Source organism: Plecotus auritus (assembly GCF_963455305.1).
Source record: "Plecotus auritus genome assembly, chromosome: 1".
In the NCBI taxonomy this organism is placed as follows: domain Eukaryota; kingdom Metazoa; phylum Chordata; class Mammalia; order Chiroptera; family Vespertilionidae; genus Plecotus; species Plecotus auritus.
The window spans coordinates 80,381,106-80,397,794 of NC_137770.1; the positions used below are offsets into that span (position 1 = coordinate 80,381,106).

Below are 16,689 nucleotides of genomic sequence, written 5' to 3' on the forward strand. Positions count from 1 at the left end.
CATTCCCAGTGTTTTCCCTACTACTGCCATCAGAATGTGGTTCTTAGCTTGTTTATTTAATGCATGAATAGAGGTGTTCAATATATTTTGGCTCATCAATGTTTTGTTTGAAAGTTACTTCTTGTAGTTTTGATCAAGACATTTAAATTTAACAACCTGGGCCCTGGCTTTGCCTGTGCCCTTGCTCTACACACGTGGAAATGTTTAAGCATCATCCTTAGCAATAGATCTGAACTGTAAGACCTCAGCCAGGAAATCCTCCTTTATCAAATGATGAAGTCCAAAGTCTAACTAAAAAGATCCAGGTAACAAAATGAGAAACAATTTCCATTTAAAATGTAAATCTCCTCAAAGCTGGATGCTTTTATAAAGCTTGTCCCTATTGATTTTAACTTGAAGAAGCAAGAAATTGACCTCCCTAAAGGATTAGTTTTTTCTCAGGCAGGTCTGCTGTTCATTCAAATCTCAGAGACTTTCCCTTTATAAAGAAACTAGAGGCCCGGTGCACAAAATTCATGCACGGGGTGTGTGGGGGGGTCCCCCTCAGCCCAGCCTGTACCCTCTCCCATCCAAGACCCCTTGGGGGATGTCCAACTGACGGTTTAAACCAGCAGTCAGACATCCCTCTCACAATCCTGGACCGTTGGCTCCTAATTGCTCACCTGCCTGCCTGCCTGGTCACCCCTAAATGCGCCCCCCACCCCCAGCCGGCCTGATCACCTCTCACTGCACCCCTGCCAGCCTTGGTTGCCCTTAACTGCCCCCCGCTGCTGGCCAGGTTGCCCCCAATTGTCCCCTCCCTGCTGGCCTGGTTGCTCCTAACTGCCCCCCCCCCCCGCCAGCCAGCCAGCCTGGTCACCCCTTACCACCCCCCCCTTGCTGGCCTGGTTGCCCCCAACCGCCCCCCTCTGCTAGTCTGGTTGCCCCTAACTGCCCCCCCAGCCAGCCTGGTCACCCCCAACTGTCCCCCTGCCGCTGGCCTGGTGGGAGAGGTGGTTTTCTCTTAGATCAGTGGTCAGCAAACTGCGACTCACGAGCCACATGCGGCTCTTTGGCCCCTTGAGTGTGGCTCTTCCACAAAATACCACGTGCAGGCGCGCACGTACAGTGCGATTGAAACTTCATGGCCCATGCGCAGAAGTCGGTTTTCGGCTCTCAAAAGAAAGCTGGCCTGATCACCTCTCACTGCACCCCTGCCAGCCTTGGTCGCTCTTAACTGCCCCCCACTGCTGGCCAGGTTGCCCCCAATTGCCCCCTCCCTGCTGGCCTGGTTGCTCCTAACTGCCCCCCCACCAGCCAGTTGCCCCACACAGCCTGTTTGTTCAGACGTTTGGTCGTCCCTCACTAACCCCCCTGCCAGCCTTATTGCCCCATGCAGTCTGCTTGTTCAATCGTTTGGTCATCTGTCACTAACTCCCCTGCTGACCTGGTCACCCCAGGCAGCCTGCTTGTTCAGTCGTTTGGTTGTCCCTCACTAAACCCCCTGCCAGCCTGGTCATAGGCAGCCATCTTGTGATGGCATGAGGGTTAATTTGCATATTACCTCTTTATTATATAGGAGGATGCTGGAGTTCTGCAACATCAAATTTTGTTTTATACCAGAGTATTTTCATTCACTTATATATGTAAACACTGCCTGGTCTAAACCTCTTAAGGCTCTTAACATTTCTGAGCACATCTCAGATGTTAATACCTAGAAGATGTCTTAAGGAAAAAGTCCTTGGTATATTCAAAGCAGTTTGCCTTTCTATTCTACTTCAATTCAAAATATTTCCAGGTCCAAGTCTTTTCAGTTGTCTAAATTATAAAGATAGAATTACAGTCAACATTAAAAAAATGGGAGATTTCACTAACTGATAGGTGCTTAAGAAACTTCCACAGCAGATCTTTTTCCTAGCCATTTGCATAATTTTAAACATTTCTTCAATCATTATCCTCTTAATAGGACCACATAACTATTTAAAATCCGTCAGATCTATAGCTAAGAACCCTGTAAGAATAGACTAAGAAAAAATGGTTAAGCAGGAAACAAGTATTTCATTTCATTATTCCTATAAGTTAAAGTAATTGATTTGAACATCTTATCTTCCATTAACTTTGATACAAGTTTAGATTTATTTTTTCTCATCAGTCAACAATTATCCTGAACTTTTCTGCTGGGATGCTCAGACTTCAGATTTCAAGAGAAACATATCTAACCCATTTCAGGATCAATTTTAAATAAGTTAAATTTGCACTGATTTAAGTTACATCTGCTTCTAGAGTCTAAAATTTTGATGCAATAAAAAAAATATTGTGTAATTAGCACACAATCTCCACAAAGCAATTTTAAAATCTGTAGCATTAAGCAAACATTAAAATCCAATGTCAAAAGCCACAAATGAGAAGACTGGGAAATGAGAAGCTTAACTTGACAAAGAAAGAGAGACAAAAAAGCAAGCTAGCATTTTTTGAATGCCCTTATACACAATATTTTGCCTTATCTTCCCTTTAATATAAAATAATTGGATTAAAATTTCATGGTTGCTCCATGACAGCTGCTCCAAAACTCAAAAATCCCCCAGTATTTTTGTTATTAACCCCGAACAGTAGCTTGAGAAACAAAATCTCTGCTTGAATCTCTTGTATCTCATCTTTTAAATTAAGATCTATGTAGTTCCACATAGCAGCTAGCTGCCAGAGAGAATATAAAATATAAAATTGTAAGAGGGCAATTCCTTGAAGAGAACTAAAGCCTGGGAGTATTACCAGAGGGGCAGTAAATATGCATATTCACAACGGTTAGACAACACTGTAGGTAAATTAAGATCCACCACTGATCCAAATCATTTTAGAGTTGGAAGAGAACTTAGAAATGATGAGAAAAATGGGACTAAACAGGTAAAGTGATTTTCTTAAAGTTATACAAAGCAGGGAAAATCCTGGTCTCCTGACTTCCAATTCATTGCCTTCCCTCTACAATATGGTTATTACCTGTCAAGCAACTCTTCCATTTTGAGTCAAAACGTCATTTCAAGGGTCAAGAAATTAGTTACATGACCCCAGGGGTATTGTTCAGTGAAGGCCGACATTTATGTGAGAGTCTTTTTCAACTTTCCCTTCCCCAACACCCTCCTATCACTAACAGTACAGCACTACTCCAGGTACAGCAGTTTTTAAGATTTTCTTCAAAGTGTACCCCTGGGTTACTCTTCCCTCTCATCTTCCTCGTGTTTTTATTATTTTTTTTAAAACCACTCCTTTTTCCCCCCACACATGGAAAATAAGAGCTCTTTCAAATCATTTTAATAACATGGCAGTCAAAATATGAAAAGCAGACTCAAACTTTTTTTCTTTAAGGGGGGGGGGGGGTGCTACCATGATTGCTTCACACAAGCATGATCTAAGGTAATGATGACACGGATTCCAAAGAGCAAGGGTGGTAAGAAGGCTTCAAGGCTCACAGACTGAAAAGCTTGGTTTCGGAAAAGTCTCAGAGGGGTTGCCGGTGGCAGGAGAGACATGAAATTTAAGGGACCTTCACAGTATAGGGCGCGGTTGCTGGGTCATCAGCACCTTGAAACGTTTCTTGATGGTGACTCGGTGTCGAGAGTATTTGTCGTCTGGGGAGAACCGAGCAGGATGGGCCGAGCAGGTCTGTTGTCCCATAGGATCAAACTTCTGCTCGAGGAAGAAAGAGAGGACATAATCTCAGTACAGGAGCGATAGGAAAACTCAATCACCGGCATCGTAAGAGACATGGAGGTTGGGATAGGGAAAGGGACCCGCGAAAAAGAGTAAACAGGAAGACAGGACGCGCGACGGTCACAACAAGCAGTCATACACTCCAGCTTCCACCACGCTAGGCCTCTGGACTTTTTAGTTCCCCTCTCCCAGCTAGGCAACTCGGTGGCTAGTCTCAACCTCTCCTCCCCCCTACAATTCTCGCCAAGCCCATGTACATCTGTTCCCTCTTCTCACCTTCAGGGTATAGACCCGGTCCCCCTGTTCATTGAGGTAATACTGGAGAAACATGATCTCGCTGAAGCAGGAGGTTCCAACTCCGTCTGCACTTCTCTGCTGGGGGCCTCACGTGGTTGTCAACTTTCTTCCGTTATAGCCGGAAATAGCTCTCAAGGCATGCCGGGAAATGTAGTCAATTGTGCACCTTTCTCCAGCTGGGCAGAAGGCGGCGCACTAGTGCAGGACGTGGCCCAGTTGCAACCAAGTTGCAACCTTGCAGCCATTGGTGCTCAGTTGCAACCTTGTAGGCTTTTTAAGACACGTGAAATGTGCCCATCGTGTGTCAGACATTGCGAGGCGTAACAGGGGGATAGGGATGGATATGGGATGAACATTAGTGAATAGAATCCTGTCTTTATCACAAGATGCACACCCATTTCATGGGCAGTGGGTTTCTAGTGCCTGGAAAAACAAATGGCTCCAGGATTCAGAGCCCCTTTACCTTAGAGAAGAAAGAAAGATTTCTTTCCTCCCCTCTTTTACATCCGGTTCCCCAGCCCTATCTTAAAGTACTGGCGGTAAGAGTGCATGATGGGTATTCAATGTACCGCAGAGAGCGTGCAGTTATTTTATGAAACTGGTGAAGTATGTTTTAGTGGTCGAACCAAGATTCAAACTCAGGTCTCTACCACGAATTCAGCGCTCTTTCTTATAGTGGTGAGTAACTAATAATAGCATAATAAGATCTACTTTTTAGGGGTATTTTGAATATTTTAAAGAACGTAGAAATTCTCTTATAGGGCTCTAGTTTAAAGAAATGAAAATTGGAACTCAGATAACATTACAAAGATGATCGTTGCAGTATTATTTATAATCGCAAGAACATTGGAATATATATTACTTTTATAACCAGAAAAACCCTGAAAGCTCTTTTTAAAAAAGGAGTATAGCCATGTATGGAAGGGTGATACCACCACAGGGTAATGAATTTCTGTTTGAAGTTAGTGTTTCCAAAGTATTTGGTCCTGGGACGTGAATATCAAAGGTTGCTGTTCAAATTCCTGATGATATTGAGAAGTGTGTGGAAAAGAAGCAGCAATCTATGTAACGTCCTTTTTCTGTTTTAGCTTTTTTTTCCTAAAATATTCTTTCAATGATGATCAGTTTAATTCAACACCTGACATATGCGTTCCTGAAAAGTTTTACATTAAAATATCTGACTTGCATTGTCATGTAAAAAAAAAAAGGGATATAAATGTAATAATACAGACACATTTACTTGTAGTGCATAAAATATCTCTGCAAGGATTCGCAATAAACATAATATTGGTTTCCTTTAAGACAAAGTACTTGGGTTCCAGAAGAAAGGAGTGGGAGGGAGATTGCTGTTTGCTGTTTTGCATACTTTTACTTTAGAACCAATAGCATGGTGAAGGCCTGGAGTGGGGCAGGGGCTGGGTGCAGGAGAAAGAGGCCTGAAAATAGGGGACATCTATAATACTGTCAGCAATAATGAAAAAACAAAACAAAACCCTACACATATGTGCATAGCCCATGAACACAGACAATAAATAGTGTGGTGAGGACCAAGACGCGGGGGGGTGAGGGGTGGGGAGGGGGACCGGGCTCTAGGTGAAGGTGGGCAAAGGGGGGAGGGGAGAAATGGGGGCATCTGCAATAGTGTCAACAAAAATATTTAAATAAGAAAAACATTTTAAAATTTAACAGCCCAGCCAGCATGCCTCAGTGGTTGAGGGTCCACCTATGGAGGTCCCAATTCAATTCGAGTCAGGGCACATGCCAGGGTTGTGTTGCTGGCTTCCTCCCCAGTAGTGGTGGGGGGAGGGGAAGGGTACAGGAGACAGCCAATCAATGATTCTCTCTCATCATTGATGTTTCTCTCTCTCTTTCTCTCTCTCTCTCTCTCTCTCTCTCTCTCTCTCTCTCTCTCTCTCTCTCACGCGTGCGCGCTTTCTCTCTGAAATCAATAAAAAAATTTTTTTTAATTATTTAACAGAATACTTAAAAAATAATAATTTAACAGACAAACGAACTTTTTGGTCTTGATGTTTTAGGCTGAATGCCAGTTTTTTATAGTGTGTGGCTTTTCTGCCAAGGGTTAAGGTTGAGCCTTCTGTGGACTATAGAGCTGATGGTAGTGGATTGGGAACTGCATAACAGCTTCCCAAGGAAATGATATGCACACAGCAGCCAAACACTCTGGATCTTTCCAGACAATCCTAATTTCAGATATTCCATTCCCTATGGAATGTATTCTGAGTTGGTTCAGAAAATATAGCCAACACTGAATTAAATCAAGGGTCTGCCACAACCTGCTATTAATAGGAAGTCAGTTACAGAACTGGGTGGGATTGAAGGGCACAAAACTAAATATATTGATGAACAATTGTATAGGGAATGCAGATGTAAAATATAATGTTGGGAATCTGAGAAAAAGTTATAATTTGCCCTAAAGAGGCACACAACGATTGTGTTGCCAAACTCTGGTTTGGAGGGAATTACTAGTTACTGCCAATTTACCAGAGCCCCTTGTGAGATATCTCCCTCCCCCTACCCCACATTCCCCTCTCCCCTCCCCCACTATAGAATGCCTTGAATCCTAGATTCTAGTTCTGTTTTGATTTTATCTTTACCCTTCCCTCCTTGGATCCCTGTGTATCTACTGGAGCTAGGTTACTCTCTGGGGCCTGGACCTGACTTTCTCATTCTGGAGGCTTCTTCTAGACAGCCAGGGGTAGTGCCCAAACCTGAGAGGATGACTTCCGATGGAGGTAAGTCTGCAGGTGTGCGTGTTGCGGGAGGGGGGGTTTCCTTGGAGATTCAAATTTGACACTTTACCTGGGGATGAGCACTTGGATTGATCAAGAGGTATGTGAGAGCACTAGACCCCGCCAAAGGCATCACACTTGGGGAAGCTAGGGAAGGAGATCGTGCCATTAAGACAGGGGCTTGGGGAAGGAAGAGGCCCTTTTGGGAGGTAGGTCAAAGCAGCTCGGAGGAGAGTGCTGATGTCTAGAGAAGGGATGGCAGTTAGCAACTTGCTACTCTGGAAGAGGGACCCCTTCAACATGCGTAGGTGTGGCAGGGACAGTGGGTATGTGTGTATGTGTGGCACAGAGTTGTTTCAAGGGGAAGACCCAAGTTTCTGTGTCTTCCTTAGGTAATTGGAGCTTGATCTAGAATTTTGCCATGAGAGAATTGAGCTGGGGGTCATTCTCAATGTGTTGGCGGGGGGTGGAGTGGGATGGAGGCCCCCCTAAAAAGCTGTTCAGTCGAGTTATCTGTTGCCCAGTCAATAGAGAAATGCCCTCCTGAAAGCTAGACTGGAAGGTACTATAACCGCTGCTCAGAGTCTCATGGCTCCTTCCAGCCCCAGAGATGCTTCTCTTTCAGCTCAGGGAAAGGTTTTCCTTGATTCCCCCAGGGCCAGGACAAGAACCGGGGCTTCCCTGAGAAGCTCTAATTTTTCTACTTTTTGTGGAACTCAGGCCTTCAGACCCATTTCATTGTGTCTAAACCCCTGGCCCTCTGCTCTATGGTTGAGATGACGGGTTTGCTCATATTCCCCATCTCCTTCATGGTCTAGTGTCAGGAAGTAGATGCTGAGTGTTATTCGTTTGCTAGTGAATATTCTTTATAAAAGGGGAGGAGAGTGGCATGAAATTAGGCAGATGATCTATTATTATTATAAAAAGTCCTAGAAGACACATGTCCTCATTCATTAAGTAATGTTTTCATGTGTTTATCCTTGGTGTCTTAGAGCCCACATAACTCTTTCTTAGCAGGTACTCTTTCAGACTTCAGTGTCAGTCCCTTGTTCTGGGTGGATCCTAAATTTCTGATAGCAGCTCCAAGCAGAACCACAGATAGTCTGCATTGCCAAATTTTAACATGTGCAGCAGCTACTCAATGCTCTGGAAAACTCCCTTCCCACACCACCCCATTTCCTGGTCCTTATCTCTAGTCATTCCTGCTATTATATAACAAAATTTCTGAGAACCAAACATTTAATCCACACCCCCTCCCCTGGGAACAGTGTTTCTGTGAGTGGGGGCCAGGACCACAGAGCAGCTGAAAGCAGCGTTCGGGTGGTTTGAATGGCTTTGGAATATGTTGGCGTAAGAGATGTTCCTGTATGCTGGGTGGGATGTGAGCTTGATCTAGAATTTTGGAGCATGAGCTCTTGGGGCCAAGGACCATTGCAACTTCTCTAGTGTAATAATTTTCAGTGGAGAGTAAGGGACATCAAAATCACTTGGGGGACATTTGCAAACTATACAAGTTTCCCCTCCATATACCCTTCCTCACCTGCTGAGTATCAGAGCTCTGGTTCTTCAAAGACTAAAGTAGAACTCTGATAACCTACTTTATGGTCTGCGTTTCTCCTATTCCATTCCCTGTTTTTCTTTGTCTCAACAGCATCTCCATTGCCTGGACCAGATATGACCATGAAGCCTGGCACTGCCCTGTCTCCTTTCACTGCACTACCCATCCCCCCATCTGCTCCTGGCCCACCAGACCAACCACCCTGGGAGCTGCCTCCACAGCCCCCCATGCCTTCAGCTTTCTCTCCAGGCAACCCTCTGATGCTCTCTGCTTTCCCCAATCCATTGTTGGTGACAGGGGATGGGGTCCCTGGCCACAGTGGGGCTGAAGCTGGCAAGGTCATTGTCAAAGTCAAGACAGAAGCGGGGGCAGCTGAGCCCTCTCAAGCTCAGAACTTTATCCTTACTCAGACTGCCCACAATTGGATTGCCTTGGGTGCTCCCTGTGGGGGCTCCGAAGGCCCTCCACCTCAATTTGTGATAGCCTCTAACATGAAGACCCTTCTGCCCACTGAGGCTGTTGGGGTGAGCCAGGAGGGCCTCCCAGGCCTTCCTGCTCAGGTTGCAGCACCAGCCGCCCAACTGGCTCCCATTGTGCCCCCCGAAAAGGCTTGGCCAGGGCCACATGGGGCAACTGGAGGAGGAAGTCTGGCAGTGGCCCAATCCAAGCCATCACTGGCTGACCTCTCCTATACCTCCAAGGGTGTTTATGAGAACTTCCGACGCTGGCAGCGCTACAAAGCCTTAGCCCGGAAGCACTTATCCCAAAGTCCTGACGCAGAAGCTCTTTCTTGCTTTCTTATGTAAGTGGGGAGACCTGGGATTAATTTGTCTAGAGCTTTTAACTAAGGAGGGCTTTGGGATGGACAAAAGAGGTTAGGCTATGTAGGAATACTTGAGGCAGTTCATGAGGGCGATGGAGATGCTAAGAGTACAAAAAGCACAATGATTATGATAACAGTAATATAGTAGCCTTCAGGTGTCTTCTCTCCAGGGATGCTCACAACTCTGAGTTCAGGCAAGCGTTTTTATGGTAATCCTCACTTAGGGATGAGGAGACTGAGGCTCAGAGAGGTTTCCTGCCATAAAGTGTGGAGAGGTGATTGGAACATAGGTCTCTGACACCAAGTGCCAGGGTCCTCTGGTTCTATTTTAATGCCTTTAGACATTGAGTTGAGCCATCCAAACCTTCCAGGATGAGGAGTGCTGGGCCCTGACCCATTCCTGTGGGAGGGGAGGACAGTGAGGGGCCAGGCAAAGAACCTTCTGAGTGTCCTCCCACACTACCCCTAGTTTATTCAGTGGAATTCAAGTTGAAATGGGAAGGTGGTAGAGCTTGCTTAGTGGTTGAGGGTCCAAGTTCCACTGCTCCCTAGATTTGCAATCCTGGGCTCAACACTTCATATCTTTGCCCTCGTTTCTCTCATTTAGAAAGGGGGTAATTATACCTACTACCTCAGAGGGTTGCTGAGAAGTGAAATGAGTTAATGTATGTGAAGTGCTTAGCAGAGTGCTGGGCACAGAGAATGCTTCACTAAATGGTAGCTGCTGCTGTTGTTATAAAAAGGCAATCTAGAAGAGAAAAAGAACTCACAAAAGGTCAAAATCTTTTGCTTACGAATATGAGTGGATGCTTAGCCAAAGGGCCCAGAGTCATAGGCTGTCTCTTGGGTTTATAAAACAGCATCATTGGCTATCTGGGCAATTTTTTCTTTTTCCTACGTAGACCTGCTGCCTCTCTCCACTGCATGGTACCCTCAATATGTTGTGTAAACCACTTGGTAACACATGCTGCATTTTACTGGATTTTAAAAACGTACATGTTGTTCCTCCAGTGGCTGACTCTTAAAGGAATCTCCCTTTCCACTTTGACTCTGGAGTGATTAAATCAAGAGGCTCTCCCAAATAATTAAGTATAGATCATCTTACCTACTCCCTGTTTTCCTCACGCAATTCTGAGTCTCTCTTGGAGACTGGCAGGCTGAATTTCGAACTCTTGAGCGAATACTGCTTCTGGCCCTGGACTAATCCTGCTGTCCATACTCCAGGCCTCTAGGCAGGATCACCCCCAAAGTGCAGCCTAGACCCTCTGCAACCGTCACCTGGGAAGCTGGTGACATGCCCTCAGTCCTGGACTCCTGGGTGCTGGAATCCATATTTATAACAAGCTCCACCAGGGGGTCCTAGGCACAATAACGCTTGAGGACTTGTTTCAGGGAAGCAAAAATGAATCACAGACAGCTTAAAGAGTATTGATATTTGACGGTCTGTGAGGGGTATCCTGGAGGCAAAAACACACTAGTAAAAACCAACAAATAAAAACACCACATCACCTTCACTTGGATTCATTTGAGTTAGTGAGTGCCTTTTTAAAAATGCAAGAGCCTTTTGGGTGGGGTTAAGCCTACTTTACAATGAAACCTATCAATTTAATAACATGAGTACTTTCTTCTGAAAGTTTAGTTAAGGAAAGCACTGTGAGAATTAAGGGTGGTTGATTTCAAAAGATGGGGAGAAGAATCATGTTTGATTTTGTGTGAGATTTGTAAATTTCAATGGGAAGAAAGGCCAGGATGGCCAATGAATGGATGGGAGGAGGGAGGTTTTGGAAGCCCAATCAAGTGGGACATGTTGAGGAGCAAGGCGCACATTAGACCTGATGAGGGGCTGGGTGTGTGTATTAAGATGGTGTCAGGACAGGTGGATGGGGCAGGAACACTTGCAACTGACTGACCCAAGGTGGGTTTTAGCCCAGTGCTTCGTTCCCTGGCCCGGCTGAAGCCCACTATGACCCTGGAAGAGGGACTGCCAAGGGCCGTGCAGGAGTGGGATCGCACCAGCAACTTTGACCGGATGATCTTTTATGAGATGGCAGAAAAGTGAGTCTGAGGAACCCTCTTTCTCCTAATTGGGGGGGGGGGGGGCTGTGTGGCTGGAAGGGTAGGGTCAGGTAAGAGAGGCTGGAGTCTGGGGGTGGGGGTGATTATTAAAAGGGATGCTAGAAAGAGGGGTGTGGACTAGGATATGATCTCCTGGATCCTTGTTGCTTCTTCCACCACCTTCACTCTTGAGTTTTTCTATCCTATCTCCTCTTGGAGGCTCTCCCTTTTCCAGACCTTGAGTTGTATTAGGGCCTTGATAATGAAGCTCTGAGGATGGGATTGGAGTTCAATCAGTGTAAAAATTCCATGCTGAAGAGATCTAGCAATGAGCAGGTAAGCAGTACTAGACAGATTCCTTACTATCTCACAGGTAGCAAAGTGTCTATTGATGCCGACCTTAGGACCACCCCTCCTCTGGAAATAGTGGCACAGAAATTGGTTACCCCTGTCATCACAGGGAGGGGCTGGTTCTTGAAGAGGTTGGTCAGGTTGCCAAGAGTGGTCTCCTGCCTTATACTACCTTCCCCCATTTATTCATGATTTAATCATTGGTTAAATAATTCTGAGGAAAATTATCCCTTTCCTCCATACTTAGTTCCCACTTTCTCCCCCAAATCTTCTGGACCCATACCTCCTATATTTATCCTTCCCAGTCCCAGCCTTAGGACTCCTGGATCTCAGCGCTGTCTCCTGGTGGGAACTGCCTTGAATGGCAACCCCAGGCCCTGCAGGGTTTCAGCTATTTTTTATAGTTGTAGGCAGGGACAGATGAGGCCTTGAGGAGGGGCCTGCTTGTGGGATCCCACCAGGCTGTGGCATAGGCCTGATTGAATGCAACAAGTCTGTATTCATTGCTGCTCTATACCCTTGGTGATGCTGTGTGAGGTAAGGCATGAAAAAGAAGTGAAAGCCATGGCTCTGCCCTGGAGAAGCTTACAAGCTCTACATTGTTCATTTTCTTAACGAGCTTCCTAGGTGACGACTGTAGGTGAAGGGACTATGTCGTGATCTTGTGAGGTTTCCTCAGAGCTGTTACTTGGTCATCTGTGAGCAGCTGCCTCCTGGCGTCTGGGTTCCTGATGGGTCTGGCCTTAGCACTGCCTGGGCCTTCTTCCCCCTCTGCAGGTTCATGGAGTTTGAGGCTGAGGAGGAGATGCAGACTAAGAACACACAGATGGTGAATGGGCCCCAGGGTTTGCCTCCTGCAGCCCCTCTGAAAGTTGATCCTCCACTGCTCCGGGCCCCTGAGGTTTGCCAGCAGCCAGGTAAGGCTACCCAGTTCTAACAGAAGCCTTACACTAGGGGCTCAAAGGAAGGCATACAGAAAGCAAGCATGGGTTGGGGAAGGCGCTGCCCTTGCTTCTGCCTCTTTTCCTCCAGGGGGTGGCATTTGATGTTCCAAACAGGGCAAATATAGGAGACTGGGTTCTCAGGTTTCCTTGGTCCCAATCTAGGTATTGATTTTGGCCAAGTAAACCAACTACTCTCTCACTGAGGCTGTAAGTGCAGCCCATAATACCTCATCTGCCTAAGAAATGGGGCCTGGATTAGGGGACTTCTTGGAATTTCAGGGGTTCCAAGATTCTTCATACAGTGGCTCTCTCTCAGACCCTGCAGCTCCTCAATCTTTTCCCATGGCTGGTACTTTTCGGGGTGGCCCTATCCAGCCTGGAGCCATTTGTGTTCTCCCATGGGGTTGGGAGGCAGAAGCTGTAGTCTCTGTGTCACTGTCCATTCCCCCTTTGCATCTCTCCCCTTAGTGTATATTCCCAAGAAGGCAGCCTCCAAGGCACGGACCCCCCGCCGGCGGCAGCGCAAAACCCAGAGGCCTCCAGTTCCTGAGGCACCCAAGGAAATCCCACCAGAAGCTGTGAAAGAGTATGCTGACATCATGGAAGGGCTGGTGGGGAGCCACTTGGCCATGGGGGAGTCAGATGGAAGATTGGAAGAGGATGAGCAGCAGCAGGAGGAGGAAGGGATGTATCCAGACCCAGATCTCCTGAGCTACATCGATGAGCTGTGTTCTCAGGAGGTCTTTGTCTCCAAGGTGGGGGCCGGGCCTGGATGTCTGGTTTCTAGCAGATCCTGGGGTGGAAACTCCAGGGAACCGAAGATCTAGGGTTCTGCCCTAGGCTCTGTTCTGTACTGAGCAATGCATATGCATGTATGCACGCGTGCGAATGTGTATAGCTGGTGGTTGGTGGTCATGGCTGATAACAACCTGGTTTGGGGAGGGCACTTATGGCTTCTCTAGAGCCTCTTGGCTCACAAGTTACCTCCTGTCAGACTCATATCACTTTTCCTTCTGTTGCCCAGGTGGAGGCCGTCATTCACCCTCAATTTCTGGCAGATTTACTGTCCCCAGAACAACAGAGGGACCCCTTGGCTTTAATGGAGGAACTGGAGCAAGAAGAAGGACTCAGTCTTGCCCAGGTAAACCTGAGGGGTTGGAGGTATCAGAACAGGAAGCTCGCATGTTGTTAGCTAACCCTACACTGTCTTGGATGGTATGACTTCTGGAGATGAACAGCTTCAGGATTGGGCTATGGGTACTGAACAGTAGGTAAGGGACTGTGGACATGCAGGAAAAAGGAAGTGTAAGGGCTCAAAGTGTGGGAATAAGGCCCAAGAAGGCAGAAAAGAGCTATGGTATCTGTCTTTAATACTGTCACTTAAGCCACTTGCTTGCATTCTCTGCCCTGCCCATCCACTCAGCCACCCCTCCCACAACCATGTGTAGCATGCTATGTGTCCATTCTCCTTCCAGCTGGTTCAGAAGCGACTCCTGGCCCTGGAGGAGGAAGAGGATGCAGAGGCAGCTCCAAGTTGCACTGGAGCTCAATTGGACTCAAGTGCTTCTGTTTCTGATGAGGATGAAGATGGGGGTGGACGGCTTCGGCCTTCACCTGGGCATCGGGTGGCTGGGGGCACTGTTTGCCTTGGGAAATCTGCTTCTCCAGGAAAGCGAGCAAGAGAAGTGCATAGTGGGCAGGAACGGGCCCTAGATGGCCCAAGGGGCATGTGCAGGGATGGGAACACCCTGACATCTCCCAGCAGCTGGGACTTGCACATAGAACTTGCATCTCCACAGGGAACTCGAGGGGCCTTAGGTACAGAGAGAAGAGGACCTGGAAAGGTTACAAACCAAATATCCCCACAGCAAGGTAACCACTTGGAAGGTGCTGGGTCCCCTGGGCACTCCCTGGTGGCTGACGGGACTTCCGAGGCTCTGTCCCTTTGCTGGCAGGAAGATCCCCAGCTTGAGATAGTTCCCAGTTTGGATGCTGCACTCGCAGAGCCAGAGCTGGCTCCTCTGCAAGAACCGGGGCTGCAGATAGGACAGCAGACAGGGGGTGTTGGAGTGATGCATCAAGGGAAGGAGCTGCTAGCAGAGCCCCAGGAAGGCTGTTCAGGAGTCATGTGGGGAGGTGACAGAAGTCCGCCTGTGCTTCAGAGTTTTGACCAGAGCCCTTCCCCTAGAGCAGATGAGGACAAGGATGAGGATGGGGCCTCTTTCAATCCAGGTCTTTGGCTCAGCAGTGAGATGGATGAAGTAGGCTTAGAGTTGCCCTTACAAATTGAGGTCACAGAGAACTTCCAGGATGATGGGGAATGTGTACCTGAGCACCAGGGAGGCTGCCAGGCACTGGGTCCAAGAGAAACCACAGCACCTGGGGATCTGGGGAGCAGTCCAATTTCCTGTGGAGGCACAGGTGCCACAGCTGCCCTAGAAAAGAGGAACTATAGCCTAGCCTTGAGGCCTAAAGAAAATAGAGGACAGAGTCCTGAGACCATACAGGATCCCAGTGATCTGTGGGCTCAAGATTGCTCCCCCTTGCTGGAAGGCAGTATTGATGCCTCCACACTGGTTTCCAAAGAAACCCTCCTGCCTGCTTGTCAAGGCAATGTCATTATCCTGGGGACCCAGGATGCCTCCACCTTCCGTGACGCCAGCCAAGAGGCAGGGAACAGAGGCAGTTCCATTTCTCTGTTGGAAACCACGGTTGACAGCCATATACTAGATGTTAGAAATGGCTGTAGCCTCCAGTTAGGGGTCAGTGAGGATACCTGCCCACTACATTTTAGTTATCACCCCCAAGGAGAGGGCAGGGAGGACAGTGACTTATTGAATTCAAAAGACCTTGCTCCCTTACTAGTGAATCAAGAGTCTTATGCACATGGGACTCCCAAGCCAACATCTTCCCGGGGCCTTGCAAGAACTTCCCCTCGATGGGGAGCCAGGGATGCCTCAGTTCTGAAAGAAGCCTCTTCTGTTAGAGGAGCATGCAGTACAGCAGGTGGAGCCAAAGGAAAGGAGGAGGAGGAGGAGGAGGAGGGGGAGGAGGAAGAGGAAGAAGATGAGGAACTCTCTGACTTTGCCTACCTCTTGGCCTCTAAACTAAGCCTGTCGCCAAGGCGGCCTCCTCTTGGTCCTCATCCTGCTCCAGGCCTGTCCTCCATGGGAGGTCAGGGGCCCCAGAGAGCACCCGGCTCCCTCTCTGCTGAGGCAAGAGGCCCTGGCCAGCCTCCATATCCTGTTGCTAAGTCTAGGAAGCGAGCTCTAGTTGCAGGTCCAGTACCTGCTGGAAAGAGGCCCTACCTGGGAGCTGAACTTGCGGTCTCTGGGGAGAAACCCCTGGCTTTACCCTCGCAGCCTCGTAAAAGAAGGAGTGACAGTTTGGGCTCAGGCAGAAGGAAGAAACGACGCCGTTGCCAGTAGGGAGCAGCAGGACCTTCCTATCCCTCCTGCCAGTCCCTGAAGCCAGGGCCCCTTGAATAGATTTCACCCCAGTTGCACACAAACCAGAGACTGGTTCTTAGTCCTTTGTTTTGTAGTTCTGAAGAAGTGGTGTGGGGAGGGGTCACAGCAGCTAGGTTGGAGGAGGTGCCCTGGTGGGAGGGAAGGGCGAAGTACCTTTGAAGGAGTTGTACGGGAACAAAATGAATAAAGATTTTTTTTTTCTTAGAAAGTACTCTCAATGTGCTCATTTATATTCACTTCTTGGCTCCCAGATGGGGTAAGATGCTGTAAAGAAAGGTGGGATGGCCTTGGACTCTACAGATTGACACCTTCCCTGCCGTTAGCCTTATTCAGGCTGGTAAGCTCCAGCTGAGAAGTCCCTGTGAGACTTCATCCCTCCCCATCATAGGCCAGGATGTGGATGTTTGGAGGGTTTCTCTGGACAGCCTGTCATTGTTTCCCTTTAAAAGCCTACATGGAGCCCTAGCTGGTGTGCTCAATGGTTAGAATGTCGGCTCACATACCAAAGGGTTTCGTGTTCAATTCCCAGTCAAGGGCATGTACCTGGGTTGCAGGTTCCATCCCCGGCCCAGTGGTCAGGGCGCACATGGGAGGCAATCAATAGATGTGTCCCACATTGATGTTTCTCTATCCCCTCCTCTCCTTTACTCTCTAAAAATCAATGGAAAAAATATCCTCAGGTAAAGGTAAGGATTAAAAAAAAATTACCAAAAAAACCCCACAGAAGTCTATATGGAAAGATGCCGTTGGTGTGGCT

The 16,689-nt window shown here is 47.6% G+C and overlaps 2 protein-coding genes across 2 annotated transcripts; one reads left to right on the forward strand and one right to left on the reverse strand.

The window, feature by feature from the left end:
* Positions 1–3,269: 3,269 nt before the first annotated feature.
* NOP10 (NOP10 ribonucleoprotein) lies at positions 3,270–4,112 on the reverse strand. The gene is made up of 2 exons (XM_080678456.1): positions 3,961–4,112; positions 3,270–3,660 (listed from the first exon to the last, which is right to left on the reverse strand). The coding sequence occupies exons 1-2, from the start codon at positions 4,012–4,014 to the stop codon at positions 3,520–3,522; spliced, it is 195 nt and encodes a 64-aa protein (XP_080534582.1). The 5' UTR covers positions 4,015–4,112; the 3' UTR covers positions 3,270–3,519.
* Positions 4,113–6,718: 2,606 nt separating this feature from the next.
* Positions 6,719–15,890, forward strand: NUTM1 (NUT midline carcinoma family member 1; the record flags this gene model as incomplete). The annotated part of the gene is made up of 7 exons (XM_080677660.1): positions 6,719–6,746; positions 8,383–9,091; positions 11,039–11,167; positions 12,296–12,435; positions 12,931–13,217; positions 13,487–13,603; positions 13,938–15,890. 7 exons carry the CDS (start codon positions 6,719–6,721, stop codon positions 15,888–15,890), a joined length of 3,363 nt encoding a protein of 1,120 aa, XP_080533786.1.
* Between the last annotated feature and the right edge of the window lie 799 nt (positions 15,891–16,689).

Coding starts and splice junctions, on each gene's coding strand:
- NOP10 (XM_080678456.1), bottom strand. CDS start 4,014: ATGTTTCTCCAGTATTACCTCAATGAACAGGGGGACCGGGTCTATACC. Junction 3,661..3,960: donor ACCGGGTCTATACCCTGAAG/GTGAGAAGAGGG, acceptor TTCCTCGAGCAG/AAGTTTGATCCTATGGGACA.